General features: G+C 35.0%; 1 protein-coding gene across 4 annotated transcripts in view; it reads right to left on the bottom strand.

The window, feature by feature from the left end:
• Positions 1-25113, bottom strand: part of ATRNL1 (attractin like 1) — a 773536-nt gene that overhangs the window by 574700 nt on the left and 173723 nt on the right. For all 4 annotated transcript variants that reach the window (XM_087432666.1, XM_087432665.1, XM_087432664.1 and 1 more), the window contains one exon: positions 16934-17152. In XM_087432666.1, the coding sequence (XP_087288792.1) occupies positions 16934-17152 (219 nt within the window). The remainder of the gene's footprint in view (positions 1-16933; positions 17153-25113) is intronic.

The raw sequence follows: 25113 nt of genomic DNA, 5'->3' as shown, positions 1-25113 counted from the left end.
ACACAAAGATAGCACAGAACTGAGACAGGAAAACTTTTATCTGTAAAGGACCAGATGGTAAGTATTGTAGGCTTTGCAAACAATACAATCTCTGTCACGACTACTCAACTCTGCCTTTGTAGTGCAAAAGCAACCATACACAATACTCAAACAATTGAATATAGCTGTACTCCAATGAAACTTTATTAACAAAAATAGGCAGTGGACTAGGTTTGGCCTTCAGGCCTTGGTTTTCAAACCTCTGACATAGAAGAAAAAACACTTACTGAATTAAACCTCAAAATGAAAAATTACAAAGCATCATAAAGGAGAGTTAGGAGAAAGAAAGAGAGAGATAATAAAAACGAGAATTGACACCTCAAGAATGGGAGTAAAAGGACAATTAGAAAACAGTAAAAATATTCAAAATACTTAAAGAAAGAAAAAATAAGAAAACCATGCTTACCGAAGTAAAGGTAGGTATGATGACAATGTCCAATCTAATAGAGAATATCGGTAGAAACACAGAAATTATAAAAAAGAACTAATGAAAATTATGGAGTAGAATAGTACAATAACTGCAATGAAAAATATACTAGAGGGATCCAACAGTAGATTTGAACTGGCAGAATAAAGATTTAGTAAACATGAAGATAGATCAATAGAGCTTATGTTAGCTGAAGTCCAGAGAGAAAAAAGAATGGAGAAAAATGAACAGAGCCTCACATAAATGTGGGACACCATGAAGTGCACCAATACATGGATAATGAGAGTATTGAAAGGATAGAAGAGAGAGAAAGGAGGCTAAAGTTTATTTGAAGGGATGATTCCTAAAAACTCAAATTTGATAAAAACATTAATCTACACATTCAAGAAGCTTAACACACTCTAAGTAATATAAACATGAAGAGACTGACAAACAGACACATTATAATAAAAATGATGAAAGACAAAGAGAAAATCTTAAAAATAACAAGAGAAAAAAATGACTCCTCACTTAGAAAGAAGCCCAATAAGATTAACAACTGATTTTTAATCAGGAATAATGGAGGCCAGTAACAGGAATGATATATTTAAAACTCTCAAAGAAAAACTGCCAACCAAAAATTTTCTATCCAGCGAAGCTACTTCTCAGAAATTAAAGTGAAATAAACACTTTCACAGACAAAAAAATAAAATTGACAGAATTCATTGCTAGCATATTCACCTTACAAGAATATGAAAGGAAGTTCTTCAGGGTGAAAGCACATGACCCCAGAAGGTAATTAAACTCTACACAATAAAACAAATAGTACCAGTAACAGTAATTATGTCATTATAAAAGATATAAAAGACAGTAAAAATACATATTTCATCTCTTTTCTTCTTCTACCTGATTTTTTAAAAATTATATTTAAAAAGATATATATAATCATATTCTTGGGCCTATAACACATAAAAGTGTAATATATTTCTCAACAACAGCACAAAGGAAGTGGGTGGGAAAATTTATACTGGGATAAGGATACAACATGGTATTACCAGATGGTAATTTGGATTCACAGGAACAAACAAAGAAAACCAGACATGGTAAATACAAAGATTAATACAAAAAAAGCTATAAATATACATTTGCCCTCCTTTCTTCTCTCAGATTCTTTAAAGGACATAAAATTATATAAAGTATTAACTGTAAAAATGTTGTTGGGTTTGCAGCATATATAGATGTAATATGTATAACAATACCACAAAACAGGTAGAAAGAGAATAGATCCATATGAGTAACACTATTTTATCTCACTAGAATTAAGTTAGTATAAATTTGAAGCATATTTTAATAATTTAAATTGTATATGGTAAAGCCTGGAGCAACCACTAAGGAAACAACTCAAAAATATAGTGAAAAATCAATAAATAAAATGGTACATTTGAAAATTCACTTTCTACAGAAAAATAAATAAATGAAATGCAGAGGAACAGAACAGTCATGAGACATATAGAGGAAAAAAGCAAAATACACATAAACCCAATTACGTCAATAATAACATTAAATGTGAATGGATTAAATAATTCAATCAAAATGCAGAGATTAACAGACTGGATAAAAAAACAAAGATCCAAGAATGTACTATCGACACCTAAAGATACAAACAGATTGAAAGTGAACGGATGGAAAAGATATAGCATACAAACAGCAACCATAAGAAAGTTGGAGTGGCTATACAAATACAAGATAAATAGACTTTAAAAAATATTACTAGAGATAAAGAGGACATTTTATAATGATAAAAAGACAATCTATCAAGAAGGCATAAAAATTATAAACACATATGTACCTAACAACAGATCCTCAAAATACATGTAACAATGTAAGTAAACAATGACAGAAATTAAAATAGAAATCCACAATTCAACAATAGTTGGAGACTTCAGTACCTCACTTTCAATAATTAATAGAACAATTAGACAGAAGATAAGCAAGGGAACAGAAGACTTTGACAACATTAAAAATCACCTGGACCAAACAGACATAAATAGAAGAATCCACACAACAGCAGCAGAACATACATTCTTCTCAAGTGCACATGAAACATTCTCCAGGATAGACTATATACTACGTCATGAAACAAACCTAAACAAGTTTAAAAGAACTGGTGTCATATAAAGTGTGATCTCTGAACCCAATGAAATAAAATTAGAAAAAATTTGAGAAAACCAGAAATATGTGGAAATGAAGCAACACATTCATAAATAACCAATAGGTCAAAGAACAAATCATAGGGAAATTAAAAATTACTTTCAGGCAAATGAAAATGAAAACATAACATACCTAAACTTATAGGATGCTGCAAAGACACTGCTCAGAAAGAAATTTATTAGCTGTAAAAACCTACATTAAAAAAGAAAAGGGTCTCAAATCAACCTAACTTTGCACCCTAAGAAACTAAAAAATAAATAGCAAACTAAACCCAAAGCAAGCAGAAGAAAGGAAAGAATAAAGATTAGAGCAAAAATAAATAAAATACAGAGTAGGAAAAGCAATAAAGAAAATCAATAAAGCCAAAAGTTTGTTCTTTGTAATGATCAACAAAATTGACAAAACTTTAACTAGACTGACTAAGAAATAAAAGAGAGAAGACACAAATTATTAAAATCAGGAATGAAAGATGAGACATACCATTGACAAAGGGTAGGAAAAAAAGATTATAAGGAAATATTATGAACAACTGTATGCAAATAAATCAGATAGCCTAGATGAAAGGGACAGATTCCTAGAAAGTTCCTAACTACCAAAACTGACTCAAGAAAAAACAGAAAATATGAATAGACTATAACAATGAAGAGACTGAGTTAGTAATCAACAAAGTACAGCAAAGTATAGCCCAAGATCAGCTGGCTTAACTCATGAATTCTACCAAAGGGTTAAAGAAGAATTAACACCAATTATTCACAAACACTTTCAAAACAGAGACGCAAAAAGACTTCGTTAACACATTCTGTGAGGCCAATATTAATCTAATACAAAAACCAGACAAAGTTATCACAAGAAAAGAAGATGACAGACCAATATCCCTTATGATTATAGGTGCAAAAATCCTCAAAAAAACCCCAGCAAATTGAATCTACTAGTATACAAAAAATGATTATACATGAATAAGTGGAATTTATCCCAGGAAATGCAAGATTGTTTACACACATGAAAATCAATCAAGTAATACACCATACTAATAAAGAAAGGAAAAAAACCCCACACGATCATCTCAATAGATGGAAAATACTCAACAAACTAGAAATAGAAGAGATTTATCTCAACCTGAATAAGGACATATATGAAAAACTCATAGCTAACATCACACTTGACAGTGAAATACTGAAACCTTTCCTTTTAAGATGAGGAACAAGGCAAATATGTCTCTCTTGTCACTTCTATTCAACACTGTACTGCAGGTTCTGGATAGCAATTAGGCAAGAAAAAGAAATGAAAGGCATCCAGATTTATAAAGAATTTGTAAATCTAACTCTATTTGCAGATGACATGATCTTACATATAAAAAACTCTAAGAGAGCCAAAGACAATATTATTAACATAGCAATTCATCCCAATTGATCTACAAATTCAATGCAATATCTCTCAAATTCCAAAAGACTTTTTCCTAGGAATAGACAAGCAGATTCTAAAATTCATACAGCGTTACAAAGAACCCAGCCAAAACAATCTTGAAAAAAAGGAAAAAGTTGGAAGATTGACACTTCCCAATTTCAAAGCCTACTACAAAGTTTACAGTAATCAAAACAGTGTGGTATTGGCAAAAGGATAGACATATAGATCAATGGAATTGCATTAGGTCCAGAAATAATCCCATATATCTATGGTCAACTGATTTTCAACAGGGGTGCCAAGAGCATTAACGGAGGAGAGAATAGCCTTTTCAACAAATGGTGTTGGGATAACTTGATATCCACAGGCAAAAGACAGAATTTGGACCCATTTCTCACACCATATGTAAAAATTAATGCCAAGTGGATCAAAGACCTAAATGTAAGAGCTAAAATTATAAAAATGTTAGAAGAAAATATAGGTGTAAATCTTCATGACTTTGAATTAGACAAGAGCTTCTTAGATACAACACCAAAAGCAAAAGGAATCAACAGAAAAATTAAACATATAGGACACCATCAAAATAAAAATCTTTCGCACCTCAAAGGATATCATGAAGAAAGTGAAGAGATAATTCACAGAATAGGAAAAAATATTTGAGAATCATATCTCTGATAGGGGTCTATTACCCAGAATACATAAATAACTCTTAAAATTCTATAATTAAAAAAAAAATTAATAGGCAAAGGATTTGAGTATTTTCCCAAGAAGACATACGAATGACTAAGAAGCACATGAAAAGAGCATCATTAGTCGTAAGGGAAATGCAAATGAAAACCACAATGAGCTACCACTTCACATCCACTAGGATAGTAATATTTAAAATGATGGACAATAACTAGTGTTGGTGAGCATAGAATAATTAGAACCCTCATACATTGCTGGTGGTAATGTAAAATAGTGCAGTAGCTTTGGAAAACTGTCTGGCAATTCCTCAAAAGCTTAAATATAGATATACTGCATGACTAAAAATTCTATTCCTAGGTATATACCAAAAAAAAATTAAAACATGTCCACAAAAAAACTTATATAAAAATGCTCATAGCAGCATTATTCATAATAACAAGTGTGGAAATAAACCAAAGGTCCGTCAACTAATGAATGTATAAACACGTGGTATGCAAATGAATATTATTCAGCCATAAAAAGAAGTAAAGGACTGATACACGCTACAATATAAATGAACCTTAAAACATCATGCTAAGCGAAAGAAGCCAAACATAAAAGGCCACATATTGTACGACTGCATTTAAAGGAAATGTCCAGAATAGACAAATCCCAAGAGAACTAAAGTAGATTAGTGGTTTTTAGGTGCTGGGGGGAAAAAAGAATAGGAAGTGACTGTTAAAGGGTATGGGGTTTTGTTAGGGGGTAATTAAAATGTTCTGGAAGTATATGATGATAATAGTTGCACACCTCCTGATTATACTAAAAATCATTGAATTGTATACTTTTAAATGGTGGATTTTAGGGGCCAGCCTCGTGGCATAGTGGTTAAAGTTTGGTGTGTTCTGCTTCAGTGGCCTGGGTTCGGATGCCAGGCGTGGACCTACACCACTTGTTAGCCATGTTGTGGTTGTGACCCACATAGAAAATAGAGGAAGACTGGCATGGATGTTAGCTCAGGGCTAATTTTCCTCAAGCAAAAAAAAAGAGGAAGATTGGCAACAGAGGTTAGCTCAGGGCTAATCTTCCTCAGCAAAGAAAAAGGAGTGGATTTTATGGTATATGAATTATATGTCAATAAACAAACAAACAAAATAATTAGAAGTAATTAGATAAGCTGAAAAATAACTGACAAATTCTTGCCATCTCTGTATATACAACATTCATAATGTTACTTTATCCTTGTTCTCATCAAAAAAGTGAGATTTTTCCCATCCTTTGAACATGGACTGGCATCAAAACTTTCTCAGAATAATAGAATGTAGAAGTGATGGTGTAGAAATTCTGAACTTAGACCTCAAGAGGCATAAATACTCTACTCTCTCCTCAGAACTCTATTCTAAGAATACCGTGTATAGAAGCCCAGTCTATACTACTGGAGGATGATAGGCCAAATACAGCAGAGAAGAACCATTTGTATCTAAGGACTTCTAGACCAACTGGCCAGCTCAAACCATCAGACATGTGAGTGAAACATTCTGAGACCATTGAAAACCAGTCAAGCTGCCAGGTAACTCTAGCCATAGGAGAAAAACCAGGAGAGACTGGCAGAAGAACTGCCTAGCAGAATTCATTAATAATCTGATGCAGATGATGCAGAATTATGAATAAAACTGCTTTAATACAGTGATCATGGGGTGCTATGTTAAATAGCAATAAATAATTGAAACACAGGTTTAAGAGAAAATTGGAAATGTCTAAAGAAAGAATTAGTTAAGTGAAAACATAGATCAAAGGAGATACAAGGATATAAAATACAGAGAACAGTAAGAAAAATCAGGGACATAGTGAAAAAGCCTAACATAAGTGAAGCAAACTCTCAGAAATGGAAGACAGGGGGACACAATGAGATGGACACAATATTTGAAGAGATAAAGGCAGAAAACTTTACAAAAATGATGAAAAACATCAAGCCACAAGGTAAATAAACCATACAATTCACAAACAATAAAAAATGAAACTGATACTTAGCTACATAACATTAAAATTACTGACATACAAAAACTAAGAAAAAATCTATTTAAAAAAGTCAAAGGAAGAAAAAAGACATATTGCTTTCATAAGAGAAACAATAAAACTGATAGAGAGATTCATAAGAGAAACAGTGGAAGCCAAAAGAAAAGGAAATTACATCTTCAAATTACTGAAAAAATACATCTGTCAACTTAGAATGCTATTTCCAGTAAAAATATCCTTCAAATATAAAGTCACAAAATTACACAGTAAAAACTTCTTTCAGATATATGGAAGCTAAGATAATTTATAGCCTCAACTGAGAAACACAGTATTTTAAAATGTTAAACTTAGTTTATCAAGCTAAAGAAATATTACAGCAGAAGAAAATTCAGATCTATAGGAAAAAAAAATGAAGATCACAAGAAATGGTCAATACATGGGTAAATAAAAAGATTTTTTTCCTGTCATGATTTCTTTATAAGAAAATCATCTGTTTAAAGCAAAAATAATAATGTATTGTGTGGTTAATAACATACTAAAGTAAAATATATGGCAATAATTACACAAAGGACAAGAAAGAAGCAAATGGAATCACACTATTGTAATATTCTTACCTTATACACGAAGTAGTATAATATTGATTCAAGGTAGACTGTGATAAGATAAAGATGACTATTACAATCACTACAGCAGTCACTAAAAAAAACACAAAAGAGGTATAGCTAAAAATCCAATATAAGTGATAAAAACGGACTTTAAAAACACCCAATTAATCCAAAAAAGGCAAAAGGAGGAACAAATAACAGAGGAAAAAGTAAAAGAAATTTCAAAAACAAATACCATGATGGCAGGACTTAAACTCATTAAAACCAATATTATATTAAATCTAGATTGACTAAACACTCGGATAAAAGGCAGAGACTGTCAGACTAGATTTAGAAAAACAAAAAAAGCAAGACCTATATGCTGTTTACAAGAGATTCATTGTAAATAAAAACACACAGATAGAAGACTTCCACTTCTGCCCATGAAGGATTACCCACTCTGAGAACTGACCTCCAGTTGTAAACAACAAGAAAACAAAACAAAATATATGCAACAACTACTTTTAAATATAATAGGCAGCTCAGGAATGGTATCTCCGAGAAAACAGAAACAAATAAGCTGAACTTATGACTCCCCTGGCTTGTTACCTGGAGGCAGAATTGAGGATGCAGCCCAAGAAGGCAAACCCAAACAAAGGTCAGAGATCTCATTTAGTTGAGGAAACCAAGATCAAAGTTCAGAGAGGCCATGGTGGCTAGAAATTGTGGGGTAAAATACAAGAGAAGAGAGACTTCCACACAGCAATCTGCATAAGGGTCCCCTTGAATCTTTGGCTGACTAATCAACTGAACACATGGTGTGAAACTCCATGAAGCTTGAGGAAGTACCACCAGAAAACAGTAAGTCAAACAATGCCAGGAGCTCACATAGGACTGGGAATCATTTGTATTTCCACTAGTCAGAGCGCAGACACCTCATAATACAAACAGCATTGTATAGAGACCACAGAAAGGTACTGACTTAGTAGCAGAAATAAATTAGCACTGGACTTAGGGCTGCTATGTACAGGCCTTAACAAACTTTAAAAAACAATTTTTGAAATAATCATACAATTCCTACCTAATATAACTGCATGCTAGAATAAAGTCCAACACACGGAAAGAAATAGAACAAAATTGAATAATAAACTATAAAAATTCACCATGTAGGATACCATCAAAGATAACCAATCTGGAAAATCTGATCCATAATCAGTAAAAAAAAGTATCAATAGAAACAAAGAAATGGCAAACAAGATGGAATGAGCAGAGAAGGATTTAAAGCTATTAAAACTATGCACCATATGCTCAAGAATACAGAGTAAAACACGAACACAAGAAAAAGAGAAATGCGAAATATAAAAATGACTAAAATATGATTTCTAAAGTTGAAAAATAAAATATGCAAAATGAAAAATAAGTTCAATGGGGAAAGAGTAGTCTTTTCAATAAATGGTCTTGGGACACCTGGATAGCCACATGCAAAAGAATTAAGTTGAAATCCCTATCTCATACCACACACCAAGTTAACTCAAAATAGATTAAAGACCTAAGTGTAAGAGCTAAAAACTATTAAATTCTTAGAAGAGAATATAGGCATAAATTTTTGCAATCTCATATTATACATGGTTTCACAGGTATGGCACCAAAAGCAAAAGAAACAATAGAAAAAATAGATAGGATATCATCAAAATTTAAAACTTTTGTACTTCAAAGGACACTATCTAGAAAGTGAACAGACAACTCACAGAATGGGATAAAATATTTGCAATTCAATCTCTGATAGGGGATTTGTATTCAGAAAATACAAAGAACTCTTACAGTTCAATAATAAAAAGACAAAAATTCCAATTAAACAACGGACAAAGAATCTGATAGACATTTCACCAAAGAAGAAATACAAATGGCCAATAAGCACATGAAAAGATGCTCAATATCATTAGCCACCGAGGAATTGCAAATCAACACCACAATGAGATACCGATACGTCCACCAGGATGACTATAATCAAAATGATGTGAAATGACCAGTTTTGGCAAGGATGTAGAGTCATTGGAACCTTTGTGCACTGTTGGTGAGAATGTAAAATAATGCAGCAGCTTTGAAACAGTCTGGCATTTCCTCAAAAGGTTAAAGGTAGTTACCATTTGGGCCGGCCCCATGGCTTGGCGGTTAAGTGCGCGCGCTCCACTACTGGCAGCCCGGGTTCAGATCCCGGGCATGCACCGACGCATCGCTTCTCCGGACATGCTGAGGCTGCATCCCACATACAGCAACTAGAAGGATGTGCAACTATGACATACAACTATCTACTGGGGCTTTGGGGAAACAAAGAAAAGGAGGAGGATTGGCAATAGATGTTAGCTCAGAGCCAGTCTTCCTCAGCAAAAAGAAGAGGATTAGCATGGATGTTAGCTCAGGGCTGATCTTCCTCACAAAAAAATAAATAAATAAAAAAAGTTACCATTTGATCCAGATATTCCATTCCCAAAGTAACGAAAATATGTCCACACATAAACTTGTACATGAACGTTCACAGAAGCATTATTCAAAAAGCCCAAAACTGGAAACACCAAATGTCTACCAAGTGTTAATTGGATAAACAAAATGTGGTATATCCATATAATGGAATATTATTTCGTAATAAAAAGAAATGAAGTACTGCTACATGCTACACTATGGATAAACCTTGAAAACATTATGCAATGTGCAAGAAGCCAGTCACAAAAGACTACAATTGTATGATTCAATTTATATAAAATGTCCAGAATAGGCAAATCTATAGAGATATAAAGATTTGTGGTTGCCTAGGGTTGACAAAGGTAGCTGGGAGGTTTCAAAGGCAGTGACTGCTAATAAGTATAAGGTTTCTTTTGGGGATGATAAAAATGTTTTTAAGTCAATTGTGGTGATGGTTGCATAACTGTGAATATACTAAAAACCACTGAGTTACACATTTTAAATAGGTAAACTGTATGCTGCAATGGTTAGTCATATATGTCAGTGAAGCTAGGTTATAGCACTCAATTATTTAATCAAACACCAATGGCCTCTTCTTGAGTGTGGTAGAGACCTGTAGACATAATGGGATAGTCACTGATGATTAGGTTATGTTACATGGCACAGCTGACCTTAAGAAAGGGAGAGCATGCTGGATGGACCCAATCAGATGATGCCTTAAAAGGAACTGGTCTCTACCGGAAGAAAGAGATTCAAAGTGTGAGAGATCCCATTTGAGTTTTCGAGACCCTACATTGCTAGCTTCAGAGATGGAGGAGGGCATGTGGGAGACAATGTGAGCATTCTTTAGGAGCTGAAGTGGTCACGAGCTAACAGCCAACTAGAAAACAGGCACCTCAGTCCTACAACTGTCAGAAACTGAATTCCACCAACAAACTGAATGAGCTTAGATGCATTTTCTTCGCCAGAGCTTCCAAACAAAACTCAGCCCTACTGACACCGCAATTTCAGCCTTTAAGACCTGGAGCAGAGAAGCAGCCAGGCTATGCCCCAACATTTGACATACAGAACTGTGAGCTATAGATTGGTATTGTTTAAGCCTCTAAGTTTGTGGTAATTTGTTATGCTGTAATAGAAAACTAACACACTCTCCAAAATAAAGCAGTGAGAGAAAAACAAACCAGTACAGTGGCAGCTACACAAATCAAGGCAGAAAGTGGTAACCTACAATATATATGGAAATTAAAAGAGGATCCTTGTCATACACCACTAAACCTTCATCTATGTTGAAAGTCTGTTATTAGGTGAAAGTGTTCAGGAATGTTATGTCCTCTTGATGAATTCACTCATTTATCTTTATGAAATTACCCTCTTTATTCCAGGTAATACTTTTTGCTTTGAAATCTATTTGTCAATCTTTAATACCATAAAATAGTTTTGCCTGTTTTTGAATGTTAGGTAAATGGAATCATAAAGTATGTCTTCTTTTGTGTCTGGTTTCTTTCTCTCAACATTATATTTGCGAGAGCCATTCACATTGTTGCATGTAGTTTTAGTTTAATCATTCTCACATTATGTATTCCATTGTGTGGATGATCAATTTCTTTATTCATCTAACTGTTGATGAACATTTAGATGATTTCCAAGTTGGAGCTATTAAAATAGCGCCACTATGAACATTCTTGTATGTGTCTTCCAAGTGAACCTAGGTGTGCTTTCTATTGGGTCTATTGGACCTAAACCAGAAGTCAGCAACTGTTTTCTGTAAAGGACCAAATAGTAAATATTTTAGACAGTGTGGGCATACACAGACTCTGTCAAAAATTCTTCCCTTTTTTCCCTCCCTTCTTCCTTTCCTTTGCTTCCTTTCTCCCTCCTTCCCTCCCTCCCCCTCTTCCTCTTTCTTCTTTTCAACTCTTTAAAAATGTAAAATCATTCTTGTTCACAGGCCACATATAAACAAGGCACAGGCTAAATTTCACAGTAGAATGTAGTTTGCCAGTCACTAGCCTAGACACAGAATCCTTGAATCATAGGGTATGCATTTGTTCAGCTTTAATAGATATTTCTAAACTGTTTTCCAAAGAGTCTATACCATTTAGGATCTCAAAAAGCAGTATATGAGATTTCCACTTGCTGCACACCCTTGCTAACACTTAAAAATTATCTTTTTCATTTTAAACATTCTGGTGGTGATTAGTGGTATCATTTTGTGGTTTTAATTTGCATTTCCCTCATGACTGAAAAAACTAAGCACCTCTTCAGATATTTATTGGCCTTTTCAATATTCTCTTTTGTGATGTACCTATTCAATTCTCTTGCCCATTTTTCATTTGCTTTGTCTTTTTATCGCTGATTTGTAATAAATCTCTATTCTCGATAAGAGTTTTTTATTAGATATATATATTGTAAATATCTTCTCTGATTCTATAGCTTGCTTTGTTCACTTTCTAAATGGTGCTTTTTTCATGAGTAGAATTTCTTTATCTAAAAATAGTACAATTTACCATATTTTCTTATATGGTTAATCTTTTGTGTCCTCTTTAAGAAGTCACTGATGACCAGAAACTGTATGTTTTAGCCTTCACATTTAGATCCACAATCTATCTGGGATTAATATTTTGCATAATATGAGGTAGGAGTCTAGATACAATTTTTCAGATATCAAATTCAGCCAGCATCAATCATTAAAAAGGCCATCTTTTTTCCCATTGCACTAGCAGTGTTATTTTTGTCATAAATCAGGTAATCATATATATGTGGATCTGTTTCTATAATCTCAATCCTCTTGCACTGGTTTATTTGTCCATTCATATACTAATTCCACACTGTCTAAACTACTATAGATCTATCATAGGTGTTGATAGCTGCAGTCATAAGAATTTTTATTTATTTTTTTTTCTTCTTGCTTTCTGAAGGCTCAATGGAAAATTAGTATGATATCAGCCACAGAATTCTAGAGGCCATCTTTAATTAAAAGTATCAGTTTCTTGACTAGGAAGTACTCATCCCTCATGTCACATAGATGTTCCTTGCTTCATTCCTAAAAAATTGTAGAGTATCGTGGGATCAGTATCCTTCTCTTCAGAAATGCTGGTCTAAACACAACTTTCTTCACATATTGAGAGCTTTAGAAATCATACACACTCTTCTACTTCTCATATTATAAGATTTTCCCTGTTTTAACCCAAATAACAAAATACACACATCTAACAAAATATGGTTTTTTATTTTATATTTGGACAAGATGGCAGTAATTGTGTGTGTGTGTGTGTCAATATCCTCATTGCATGACAATATTTTTAAGTATTTCCTCTCCCTTTTTCTATTTTCTCCTTCTGAAACTCCTATTAGGTATATTTGGAACTTCTCATTCTATCCTTACTGCCTTTAACCTCTTTTTCATATTTTGCATCATTTTATCTTTCTATCTCTGTTGTCCTATACTTCGAATTATTTCTTCATATTTATCTTCCAGTTTGGCAATGATCTCTTCAACTATGTCTAATCTGCTATTTAATGCATCCATTAAATTTCTAGTTTCAGTGACTATATTTTTCATTTCTAGAAGTTTCTTTTGACTATTTTTCTAAACTGCCACATCTTCAAAAAAATTTGTTTTGAAATAATTTTATATTTATAAAAGAACGGCAAAAATAGTACAGCACATTCTAGTGTACCCTTCACCCAGATTCCTCAAATGTTAATATCTTATATAAACATGGTATAATTATCAAGGTTAAGAAATTAACATTGGTACAATACTATTAACTATAGATTTCATTTGGATTTCACCTGTATTGCCACAAATGTCCTTTTTCTGTTCCACTATCTAATCCAGATACCACAGTGCATTTAGTTGTCATGTCTCCTTAGCTTCTTACAACCAGTGACAGTTTCTTAGTCTTTCCTTCACTTTCATAACTTTGACTGTTTTGAAGAGCACTGGTCAAGGATTTTATAGAATGTCCCTCAATCAGAGTTTGTCTGATGTTTTGTCTTGGCTAGACTGGGTTATAGATTTGGGGGAAGAATACTGCAGAAATGAAGTGCCCTTCTTACCACATCATGTCAGGAGATGCATGATATTAACATGACTCATTACTGGTGTTTTTAACCTTGATCACTTGGTTAAGATGATGTCTACTTGCTTTTTCCACTGCAAAGTTACAATTTTTACACTTCCATACTCTAGTCATTAGAAGCGAGTCACTATGTCCAACTCACACTCAAGGGGAGAGAAATTAAGCTCCATCTCCTAGTTGAAGAAGTGTCAAAGAATTTGCGGACATATGTTAAAACACCACAGTAATTAAGAAATATTTTTGAGGGAGATACTTTGAAGCTATGCAAATATCCTGTTTCTCATTAAAGTTTCACCCACTAATTTCAACATTCTTAAGTGGATTATTCTTACAGCAATTAATACGGCGGGGTTTTCATAGTGATTTTTTATTTCCCTCATTCTTTCTACATTTATTATTTGGAATTTTTCTATGACGAATATTTGTCCATTCTCACCCATTTATTATTTAGTCAATCATTTAAATCAGTATAGAACCATGGATATGTATTTTGTTCTTTGGTTTATAATCCAATTATATATATATATATATATATGTATGTATGTATTATATAATACAATTATTATTTATTTTTTGTCCAGATTTGATCCATTGAGAACTCTTTCAGGTTGGCTCTGTGTCCCTTACACATGATCCAGTCTTCTTTTTCTTTGAGCATTTTCTTACGTTCTGGCACTAACCAATGCTCCAGCCCCTTCTTGCATTCTCCCTGCCCCAGGTCTGGAATTGGCCATTTCTTCAAGGAGCCCTGGTTCCTTTCATTGGAAAACAGTATTTAGACACCAAGATGAGGGCACTGGATGTGCTCATTGCTATTCGAGCGTCATGGCTTCTAGGCCCTCTTGGCAAACAGAGCTAGGAAATATTTGTATATATATTAACCTATGTATACACACATATCTATATTAAAATATAGATTTTCTATTTATAGATTTTAAAATATAAATTCTGCACATATATATTAAAATAAACATGAATTCATGCTGTTCTCTCAGACTCTAATCCCATACCACAGGGTTCTTGGTAGTCTTCACTCCTTGCTTATTTTTAACCTCTTTTTCTGACAGTGGGAAACCTGGCTCACACTAAACAAAATTTATTTATTTATTTGTCCAAACCTAGTAAACATATAAAATATTGTTAGAATTGTTAACCTGTACTATGTGAGAAACAAATTTACTAACCAGAATACAATGTTTATCTACTGCGTTTTTTTCTTTAGCTTTACAGTATCCAAGTCAAAACACTGTTTTCCAAAGTTACTTAGGTCAGCTCCTTTTTTTTTTTTTGATGAGGTTATGGCATTTGTAATACAGTTAAATTTATTTGTCACAGTTTGCATTCCCTCCTGGGATCCCCTGACATCCTGGTTGACTTTTCTAATTTACATTCAGGAATGTTCATTCTTTGTGGTATACAATATGGGTTCAGACAAATGCATAGAGTCATGTATGAACTACTACAGTAGCATAAAGAACAGTTTCAAAACCCAAAAAATTCCATCGTGAGGTCTCTTGAAGTCAATCCATATCTTTTACTACCCCTGGAAAATAACTGATCTTTTTCCACCCCCATAGTTTTGCCTGTTCCAGATTGTTTTATAAATGAAATAGAATACGACATGTATGAAAGAAGCCTTTGGGTCTGGCTTCTTTCACTAAGCAAAATGTATTTAAGATTCAGCAATGTTGTGTGAATCAATAGTTTGTTCCTTCTTTGCTTTTCATATATTTCAAAGTTTATGTAGCAGGCATTGTTGCATCCTGTGCCATATTCCCCTAGTCCATCTGGTTTCAGTGCAACATACTGTCAGTGTCTCACCTAAAGCAAGTTCTGCAGTATCTTTCTACTTCTCTGCCTCAGAATTTTCACTGGTGCCCGGGAAAGCTATTAATCAGACATGCTGGCACAGCTCAGAAGTACAATACTCTCAGAGGCATCACTCAACCACTGGGAGATGAGAGCTAGTGGATAAATGTCCCACCCTCCCAGGCCCTCAGGGAGTCAACTCTGAGGAGCATTCTACATGGTTACTCTTAGTCCCTAGAGGGTCTGAGTCCAAATATCCCAATGTAGTAGGCAGCTTAATCATGCCTATATTATTGGTTTTTCTCCCATCTTTGAAACCTCTCTGTTCCCTCAATCGTGCTTCCAAGGTTCACCTCCCAAACAATCTCACCCAAGTCCTTGTGACAGGCTGTTACCTCTTCTAGAACACTCTTTCCCCAAATATCCCCATGAATCACTCCCTCATCTACTTGCAGTGTTTATTAATTGTTACTTCTCAGTAAGATCTTCTCTTACCAACCTATTTTAAATTGCAAGCCTTATCCCCCTTCCTTGCTTTATTTATTTAATAGCACTTATCACCATCTAACTTCATAGATGTATAAATTAATTGTATTAATTTCAATTAGAATACAGGCTCCAAGAATGCAGTGATTTTAGCCTAATTTGCTAACTGTTGTGTCCCTAGCACCTAAAACACTCCTTGGCACATACTAGGCACTCAATAAAAACATATTGAATAAATTAATTTTTCAAGAAGGTTGATTTTATTCAGAATAAGAACAGACTTATTACGAAAAAAACCCTGAAAACTTTACTGACCTTCAAAATTGAATGGTAGTGAATACCAATGGCAGCTTTCAAAATGAGGCCAGCTGACTCCATCATAGATATTATAGAGAACATTCTCATAGTTAGCATGAAGTTTAACTGGATCCTCTGAGTTGTCTTTGAACTCTAAGATATTATAATACTATGTACAATATACCACAGGGTAGAGAACTGGCATGAAGCCAATATTTTTTCCTCTTAACAGTTCACATGAAACCAAATCTAGTAATTATATGCCATGCATCTGGTTTAGCCTATTTAACGATTCCAAACAGAATACTATGTATACAACAGAGACAGATTTAGGGAAGAATATTTTTTTATCTTTGAAATTTGATTCTCATTTTCATTGCTATTTTTTTCTAAATCTTTATTATAAGAAAGGAAAAATCATTCTTGGTTTCCTCAAGCAGAAACTGAAATTGTTTTCATCACATTTTTATTACCTGGACACTGGATAAAGGACCACTCATAGTTCCTTTCTTTAGGACAAAGACTGGTGTCAAGAACCATCTCATTATTGTGCATTCCAACAAGCTTCATTGGTCCCCGTGAAGATCCTTCAACACAGTGTCCTCTTCCTGTATTACTAGGATCATTGCACCAGCCACATCCAGGCTGTTCCAAACACTGTCCACAGGTTCTCAATCCAGAACAATTTTGAGCTGCATGACAGGAACATTAACAAATATGTTATATGACTTTATATTCAAATAGAACTATAAGCTAACGGAAAAAATATGATCTGAAAAAGAGACAGTAAAAGGCCATCTATAGTTAATATAAACATTTTTTAATAATACCTAAGAGACAGCAATTACTTAAGGCAAATAAAACATACATCGAGAACAAAGAGGAGATAAACGGACTGACTTGAGGGTGAGAAGGGGTGTGGTAACCATAACATAAACAAAAACGAAGTCAGCATTTAAAAGATTCCTGGGAGCTGACCCAGTGGCCTACAGACTACATTTACCATTGTCTGAGATGTAGAGCCATGTTAATTGTTCTTGTTGTGCCTAGTGAGGGCTTTCAAGGAAAAACTCTGCATCTGCCTGTGAACATCCAATGTAAGTGATGCCACCCATTCCCTGAGATGGCAGAGCCCCATTGAGACTGCCTCTCATTGACAGCGCTCTTCCCAAGGGTCCAAGATACTAGAATTTGGCTATCATGTGATGAGTAAACTCAATCTCACCCAAAAAGCCAAACTGAATGGCAACACGGAAACCAGATACTCTGCCTCAGCCAGGCAACCAGCAGCACAGGCTCTCTCTGACTTTCAGGGCTGCAGAGTCTCACTCCCAGACTCACTTGCTGAAGCTCAACCTTTTTTGTTTAATTGATGTATAACCTATGAGCCTCAACAAAGCCTATGAATATTGTCATGCCTTTTCCAAGGATGAACATATTATAGTCTTCCGTCACATTCACAATAGTTGCTATGTGATGCTTTCCATTTTTAATTCACAATCAGAGTATCTTATATTGGACTGAGACTTTCTTTAATTACTTTTGCTGATGTTTTGCCAGAAAAGGCACACTTTGTCTTGGGAATTGTTTATCCATAGAAGATAGGTACAAGTAACATAGGCACCAGGAATGATGTCTTCTAGTCACATAGTAGAAAAACCGCAGAGGGGCAAAAATGATAGATTTCTGGCAGACTCGATTTCATTGTTGTGGTGGTAATAACTTAATTACCATTCAATGTTTTAATATTACCAGAAATAAAAATGTTTTTCACATTGCTGCAAACAAGAATGGCACAAGCTTCTCAGTGACCATCAGGAACTCAATATAGGGGACTGTGAGGAGATAATAGAATACTGGATTAAAGTATTCACCAATTACAATATGACTTGTTATGAATTTTTTGGACACTGAGTTTCAGAGATTGGATGTAAGAAGGTAGAAAATGAGTATCATCTCCTATATTTCCTTAAGAATAAATTTAAAAAGGAAGAATATTCTTTGAGTCATTGAACACAAGTGACTAATGTTAATCTTGCAGATAAATAATTCATTGACACGAACACACTTCCCTTTGAAATTTATGTTTTCTCAGCAATACACAGTGTTAAATGACACTTCATTTAAAAGGTTCTTAGACAACTGAACGTTTCATCTATTACCATACTCTTCTTCAGCTTTCTGGCTTTGAAGTACTTCTCTTATATCTGTTATTGTGGCTAGCCCACAGTACTGTTGACTGGGTTATTTTAATTGTGTTCAAAACTATATTGGGTTGCTATGAAATCAATGGGAAACAATGGAAAATACCAAATTAGGTATGTTATCTTGAAATTCCAATTATTACTATCATGTGATGAATTGAAGTAAATCTTTACTGTCTCACCCAGAATAAATCTAATTTTATATTTATAGTCTATAGATAGCTCCCAGGAGAGTATATTTTATTTTAGGATTATATTTTAAGGAAAGATAACCAATAAAATGTCTTGAAGGAGCACTACGTACAAATTAAATCCAACCTCTTCTCAAATACAACATTCCTATTAATGCTTTTCAAACAGCTAGGGAAATCTTAGATGAAAGAATCCTCGGATTCTTGCACTGACTAAAGGAAAAACTAGTAATCTTCTAGTTTTGTTTGTCTATTTAATTTTAGGTTTTAATAATGAGCTACAAAATGTCATGTTCAGAGCAACATTCTATTCTCGTAGATTTTATTTAAATGTGAAACTAGTACATAAGGTAATATTTTTGTTTTTGCTCAAGAGTGGAAAGCAACACGCATTGCTGAAAGATTAACAGAAAATTCATTCATTGGTATTTAATGGTGACTCAAAAACTGACAGATTCTAGTGTTTTTTCTTTTTCCTCACAGAAAACAGTAATATAGGAAAGCTTTTCTAGGCTGTGCTATTTTTCCTAAGTTATAGATAGTATAGAGACTATGTATGAACTACAAGTAATTAATCATTTTTATTTGATTTCATCTATTTTTGGCTTTTTGAAATATTAAGCTGTTAAATATTCAATTTTTTTTTTGGTGAAATCAGCCTCCTCATCTGCCTCATCTACCAATCCTCCTCTTTTTTTGCTGAGAAAGACTGGCCCTGGGCTAACATCCATGCCCATCTTCCTCCAGTTTATATGGGACGCCGCCACAGCATAGCTTGACAAGCAGTGCGTCAGTGTGCGCCCGGGAACCGAACCAGCAAACCTCGGGCCACTGCAGCAGAGTGTGCGCACTTAACTGCTTGTGCCACGGGGCCAGCCCCTTCAACATGGTTTTTGAAATGTGTAAGAACTTGAAATATCAATCTGTAAGAAATTATGCTATCAAAAGATTACTGGAGACTTCCAATTTCCAGTCCAGGAGGTAAGGAGCTTTAGAAGTCACCTCTCCATCCTCAAAAAAAGTAAAAAGCAGCACAAACTGAAAAATCAACAACTCTTCTTATATCCATCAGAGAAGTGAAGTCACAGAGCAAACCACAGCTCCCAATATTAGAGAGACAGACAGGAAGATACAGAGAATCACAATTTACCAAAGTAGAAACCTCTGCAGGAACCAGTGCCAGGGTAAGAAAACCTGACTGTAACTGACGAATTGCTGGAGGCTCCATGTGGACAATTCTGAGAGTTAAAATCCCCAAGAGGAGCCAGTCATAGGGGACTCCCATACTTTTGTGAATTTTATCTCCAGGAGCTTTCCCAGGTCTCACAGAGAATATCAAAGACAAACTCCCTTGTGCTTCCAGCAGGCGGAGGGGAAAAGGAACTATTTTGAAACATGCCAGAGCATTCTGTTCTTCTTAACAAGGCCTGGAAAAACTATTTAAGAGAGCCTAAACTGCTGGTGTTTTATCAGAGCCTAACTGACCTGGTTAAAGGGAAATACCCAACTCTAGCCTTCTCTAGCCTTCCACATGGGGGAAGCGGAATACACAACTCCAGCTGCGTCCAGCCATCTTGTACCATTTAAGAGAGGAAAAAACTGAGACGCACTGGTGAAGTTCACAGTACAGGGCACAGGGTCACCAAAAGACTGAAACCTAATCATAGAACTATAGAATATTTGTCCTCCCCCCACACCCTACCGCTACATTACTAAAGATCTATTTACAGCCATTTCTTTTAACCATGCATCATATCTGGCTATCAAGAAAACAATTACAAAGCACACCAAAAGGCAAAAAACACAATTTGAAGAGACAGAGCAAGCACCAGACCAGATATGGCAGGGATGTTGCAATTATCAGACCAGGAATTTAAAACAACTATGATTAATATGCTAAGGGCTCTAATGGATAAAGTAGACAGCATGCAAGAACAGACCATCTACGTAATCAAAACTATAAAACTCCTTTAAGATAACATATAAGAAAATCCAGATGGCAAGTAAGAAAAGACGCTCCATATCATATGTCATTAGGGAACTGCAAACTAAAAAAAAACAGTGAGATACTACTATACACCTATTAGAACAGCCAAAATCCAGAACATTGACAACACCAAATGCTGGTGAGTATGTGGATTGTGAACAACAGGAACTCTCATTCATTGCTGGTGGAAATACAAAGTACAGCCACAATGAAAGACAGTTTGACGGTTTCTTACAAATGTAAACATACTTTTAACATATGATCCAGCAATCACACTCCTTGGTATTCACCCAAATGAAGTGAAAATTTATGTTCACACAAAAACCTACACTTGGATGTTTATAGCAGCTTTATTCATAATTGCCAAAACTTGGAAGCAATGAAGATGTCCTTTAGTAGGTGAGTAGATAAACTGTGATATATCCAGACAATGGAATATTATTCAGCTCTAAAAATAAACAAGCTATCAAGCCACGAAAAGACATGGAGGAAACTTTAATCCACATTACTAAGTGAAGATGCCAATCCTGAAAAGGCTACATACTGTATGATTCCAACTATATGACATTCTGGAAAAGGCAAAACCACGGAGACAGTAAAAAGATTACTGATTGACCAAAGTTAGGAGGGAGGGAGGGATGAATAGGCAGAGCACAAAGGATTTCTAGGGCAATGAAAGTACTGTGTATAACACCATAATGATGGACACAAGCCATTACACACCTGTCAAACCCCACAGAATGTACCACACCAAGAGTAAAACCCTAATGTAAACTATGGACTTTGGACAATAATGATGTGTCAATGTGGGTTCATAAATTATAACAAATGCACCACCCTGGTGAGAGATGTTGATAGTGGGGGAAGTTGCGCGTGTGTGGGGGCAGAGCATATGTGAGAAATCTCTGCACCTTCCTCTCAATATTGCTGTAAACCTATTGCTCTAAAAAATAAAGTTTAATTAATTTAAAAAAAAGATTACCTTCCCTAACTGCTAAGAAAAAAAATGTTTAAAGTGAGAATGTACATAACCTGTAAAATATTGGAAAAAATATAGATTTGTGAGAGGTATACTATATTCTCATGTTTCTTATTATTCCATTTTCACTATATTAATTTAATTGCAATTTTTTAATTTTTATATATTAAGAAGTAAATCTTCTATGCTTGCTTTAAATGATCCCCTTGGAATTCATTTTCACAAATAGAATAACTACTTAAAATATATCAATTATTAATAATTCCAATTATTAAGAAAGCTTTCTTAAAAACCATTAGGCAAAGTTTGTATTAAAATATATTTCTTTTCTTCAATTTGTGAATTTTAAGCAAATAAAAAAGGAAAAATATCTGAATCTTAGAAAACAAAGAGATGAAAAGTACAAGTGAATTTAAGAGATACTGAGATATATCTAGAAATCCCAACAACTATTTTAAGATTTCCAAAAAGAGTAAACAGAAGAAAACAAATAATCTAAGACATTAAAGAATATTTTTAGCAGGTAAAAAAAAGAAACTACTCTTCAGATTGAAGAGATTCAGATTGAAAAATCCACATCAATTACTGAAAAACTGAATTGAAACAAACTGCAAAATGTTAAATGCCAAGGATAGAGAGAAAAATTTTAAAAGTTCTCAAAGAAAGGGGGGAAAAAAAAAGATGTCCCACAAAGGAATGAAAATTAAATTGGCATGAGAATTCTCATCCACAACACCGAATGCTAGAAGTTCTGAGGAAATAATTATTTAGAACTTCACATTCTAGCCATTTTATCATTCAAGTGAACACGAAAAATATACTTTCAGACATGCAAAGACTCAAAAAGCTTACTAGCCACAAATTTATTTGGAAATAATTGCTGAAGACTATTCTCCAAAAGATGAATAAATGAGAAGGAAGGAATGAAATACAAGAAAGATTTGTGAGCCGAGAAGACAACTTAAACACAACTCTAAATAATTTTTAGAAACTTCTTAAGAGTATAAGAGCTTGGAAAGTTTCCAAGCTCCTTTTCCCTACCTTTTGGCCTTTTTTATTGTGAAATATAACACATATGCAGAGACGTACATAAAGAAAAATGTCAGACTAATAAATTATTGTAAATAAATACTCTGTACCTGCACCCAGCCTAGAAGTGGAACATTGCCTCTGTGTACCCTTTTCCTAATTAGCATCCCTAATCTTTTCCCAGCAGTATCCACTGACATTTATAAGAATAACCTTTTGCCTTACTATAGTTTTACCACCTAAATATTCATTCCTAAACAACACAGTGTAGGTTTGCCTATCTTTTAACGTTATCTGAATGGAGTCAAAGAGTATGTAATCTTTTGTGTCTGGCTTCTTTCACTGAACATTAACGTTTGTGAAGAGACAAACATGACTATCGAGGCAGGAGAGGCTAAGCTCTGTCTCAACCTCCCACAAGTCCCCAGCACTGGTATTCATCTCCTCTAGGCAGCTGGCTCCCGCTACATTACAAAATGTTTTCTGTGCAAGCAAGACTATTTTATGCCGGCAATAACCCACTGCCACACACTTGATCAGGTACATCCCCATTCCTTATCAAAGTTCCTAAAAAGGGATAGCAACAGGGAACTAAACCCATAATACATCCAGCCATGCCATCTCAGGAATACCTCTCTACTTGATGCCAAAAGCCTCGGGGAACAAATGTACCCAGCAGCCACAGCCTGGTATTCTAGCCTGTACTGTGGCACTTACTGTTTTGTCTCAGCTCTTCATGTAATAGTGATGCCCATAAGGAGCAAACATGGATTTGAGTGGGACCCTCGGGACATGGAGGCACTCTCCTTGGGAGGGATGGAAGGTCTGGAAAAGCCAGTGAGACTCCACCTGCATTGTCTTAGGCAGCTGGGCTACCTCTAAATGAGAAGGTCACTCATCGGAGCAAAAAGGGCTAATAACTGGGTGACCATGTCATCCGAGGGCTACTGGGTCCCAGAAGCAAGCCTCAAACAGTAGATTCATCACCAAAAGGGATCTCAGAATTATGAAACTGCTGATTGCTAACTGTAACAGCCTACCTCTTAGAAGAAAAACAAGAGAGCTCAGAAGAAGGATGGAAGGAAGAATGGATGGGCAGACAATGCATGTTGCTGCTAGGATAGTTTTCTGTATTTCATCACGGTCATGTTACCAGTGGCTCCTCCTATGGAAAGAATGCAAGGAAGCCAATGGGCTGATAAGAAGGTCCAGAAGGTACTTAAGAAAGTTACAAGAACAAGCTGTGTTATGGCCCACACTTCTAGGAAACCTGCAAGTGGCTGCTTCCAGGAGGGAAAGGAACAGAGGAAAACCAGTGGACTGAAGCAGAAACCTGGAACGGACCTACAAGAATTACAAAGATGGGGATAAGAGAAGAGATAATACTGTATAATTTAGAGCAATTGTTAGGAGAAAGGAAACAGAATTAGATGACAAGATACTCTGGGGATCCTTTGTAAAGACCAAAACTATCAAAAGATTGAAACTATTCCCTATCCCATTGAATATCGTTCAACTACAACACATGCCTGAGTCTAATTGATACTGGACCTCAAGTGGCTGCTATTTTATCTCCTTTGACTGCACTGCTGCTGCAGTTTCTTTGGCCTGGCACATGTTAACTGGATTCACTCACTGCAAATCTTGCTTATTATAGGTAAAAGTATTGGGAGAAAAGCAAAATAAAACAAGGACTCCTGGTCCTTCTGTCCTAGCAAGCTTCCTAGACATTCACAAGCTGGGAAGTGGGGAACTGAAGAGGAACAAAATATTCCTCTCACTGTATCTATGCTTATTTGGATTTAGCAAGTGAACGGATGTTTTGCCTTGTTCAAAGAAAGGATTTCTGAAAGGAAATAAACTTGGACTCCAACTTTATCTTAGGTGATTCTGCAGCTAACCGAGGCTATGAAATGGTGACTCCTGGGCCCCTGCAAAGCATATTATTCCCCCAAAAAGGGCAGAAAGTCTGAATCAATCACAAGAGGAACAGACCCCAATTAGTGGAACATGAATGAAAGCATTCAACACTGAGAGGCAGGTGGTTAGAGCAGTGGAAGTAATAATCCTTTCTACCTTATTACAAATCTGAACAGACCAATTAATTCATGTCCCTGATGGATAGGCATCTTTTTGATGAGCCTCAGTGTCAGAGGGTGGATTGATAAACCATATTTTCCGCTAACAATGAGCTAGCTGAGACCAGTAGCTTCAACATTCTCCCAAGAAAACGAGGTGCATGTGGTCTCAAAGTCCTACAAGG

The sequence above is a fragment of the Ceratotherium simum genome, chromosome 6 (assembly GCF_057802395.1).
Source record: "Ceratotherium simum simum isolate JZ-2026a chromosome 6, ASM5780239v1, whole genome shotgun sequence".
NCBI lineage: Eukaryota > Metazoa > Chordata > Mammalia > Perissodactyla > Rhinocerotidae > Ceratotherium > Ceratotherium simum.
The sequence above is the reverse complement of the archived record's forward strand: the minus strand, read 5'-3'. Positions and strand labels throughout refer to the sequence as shown.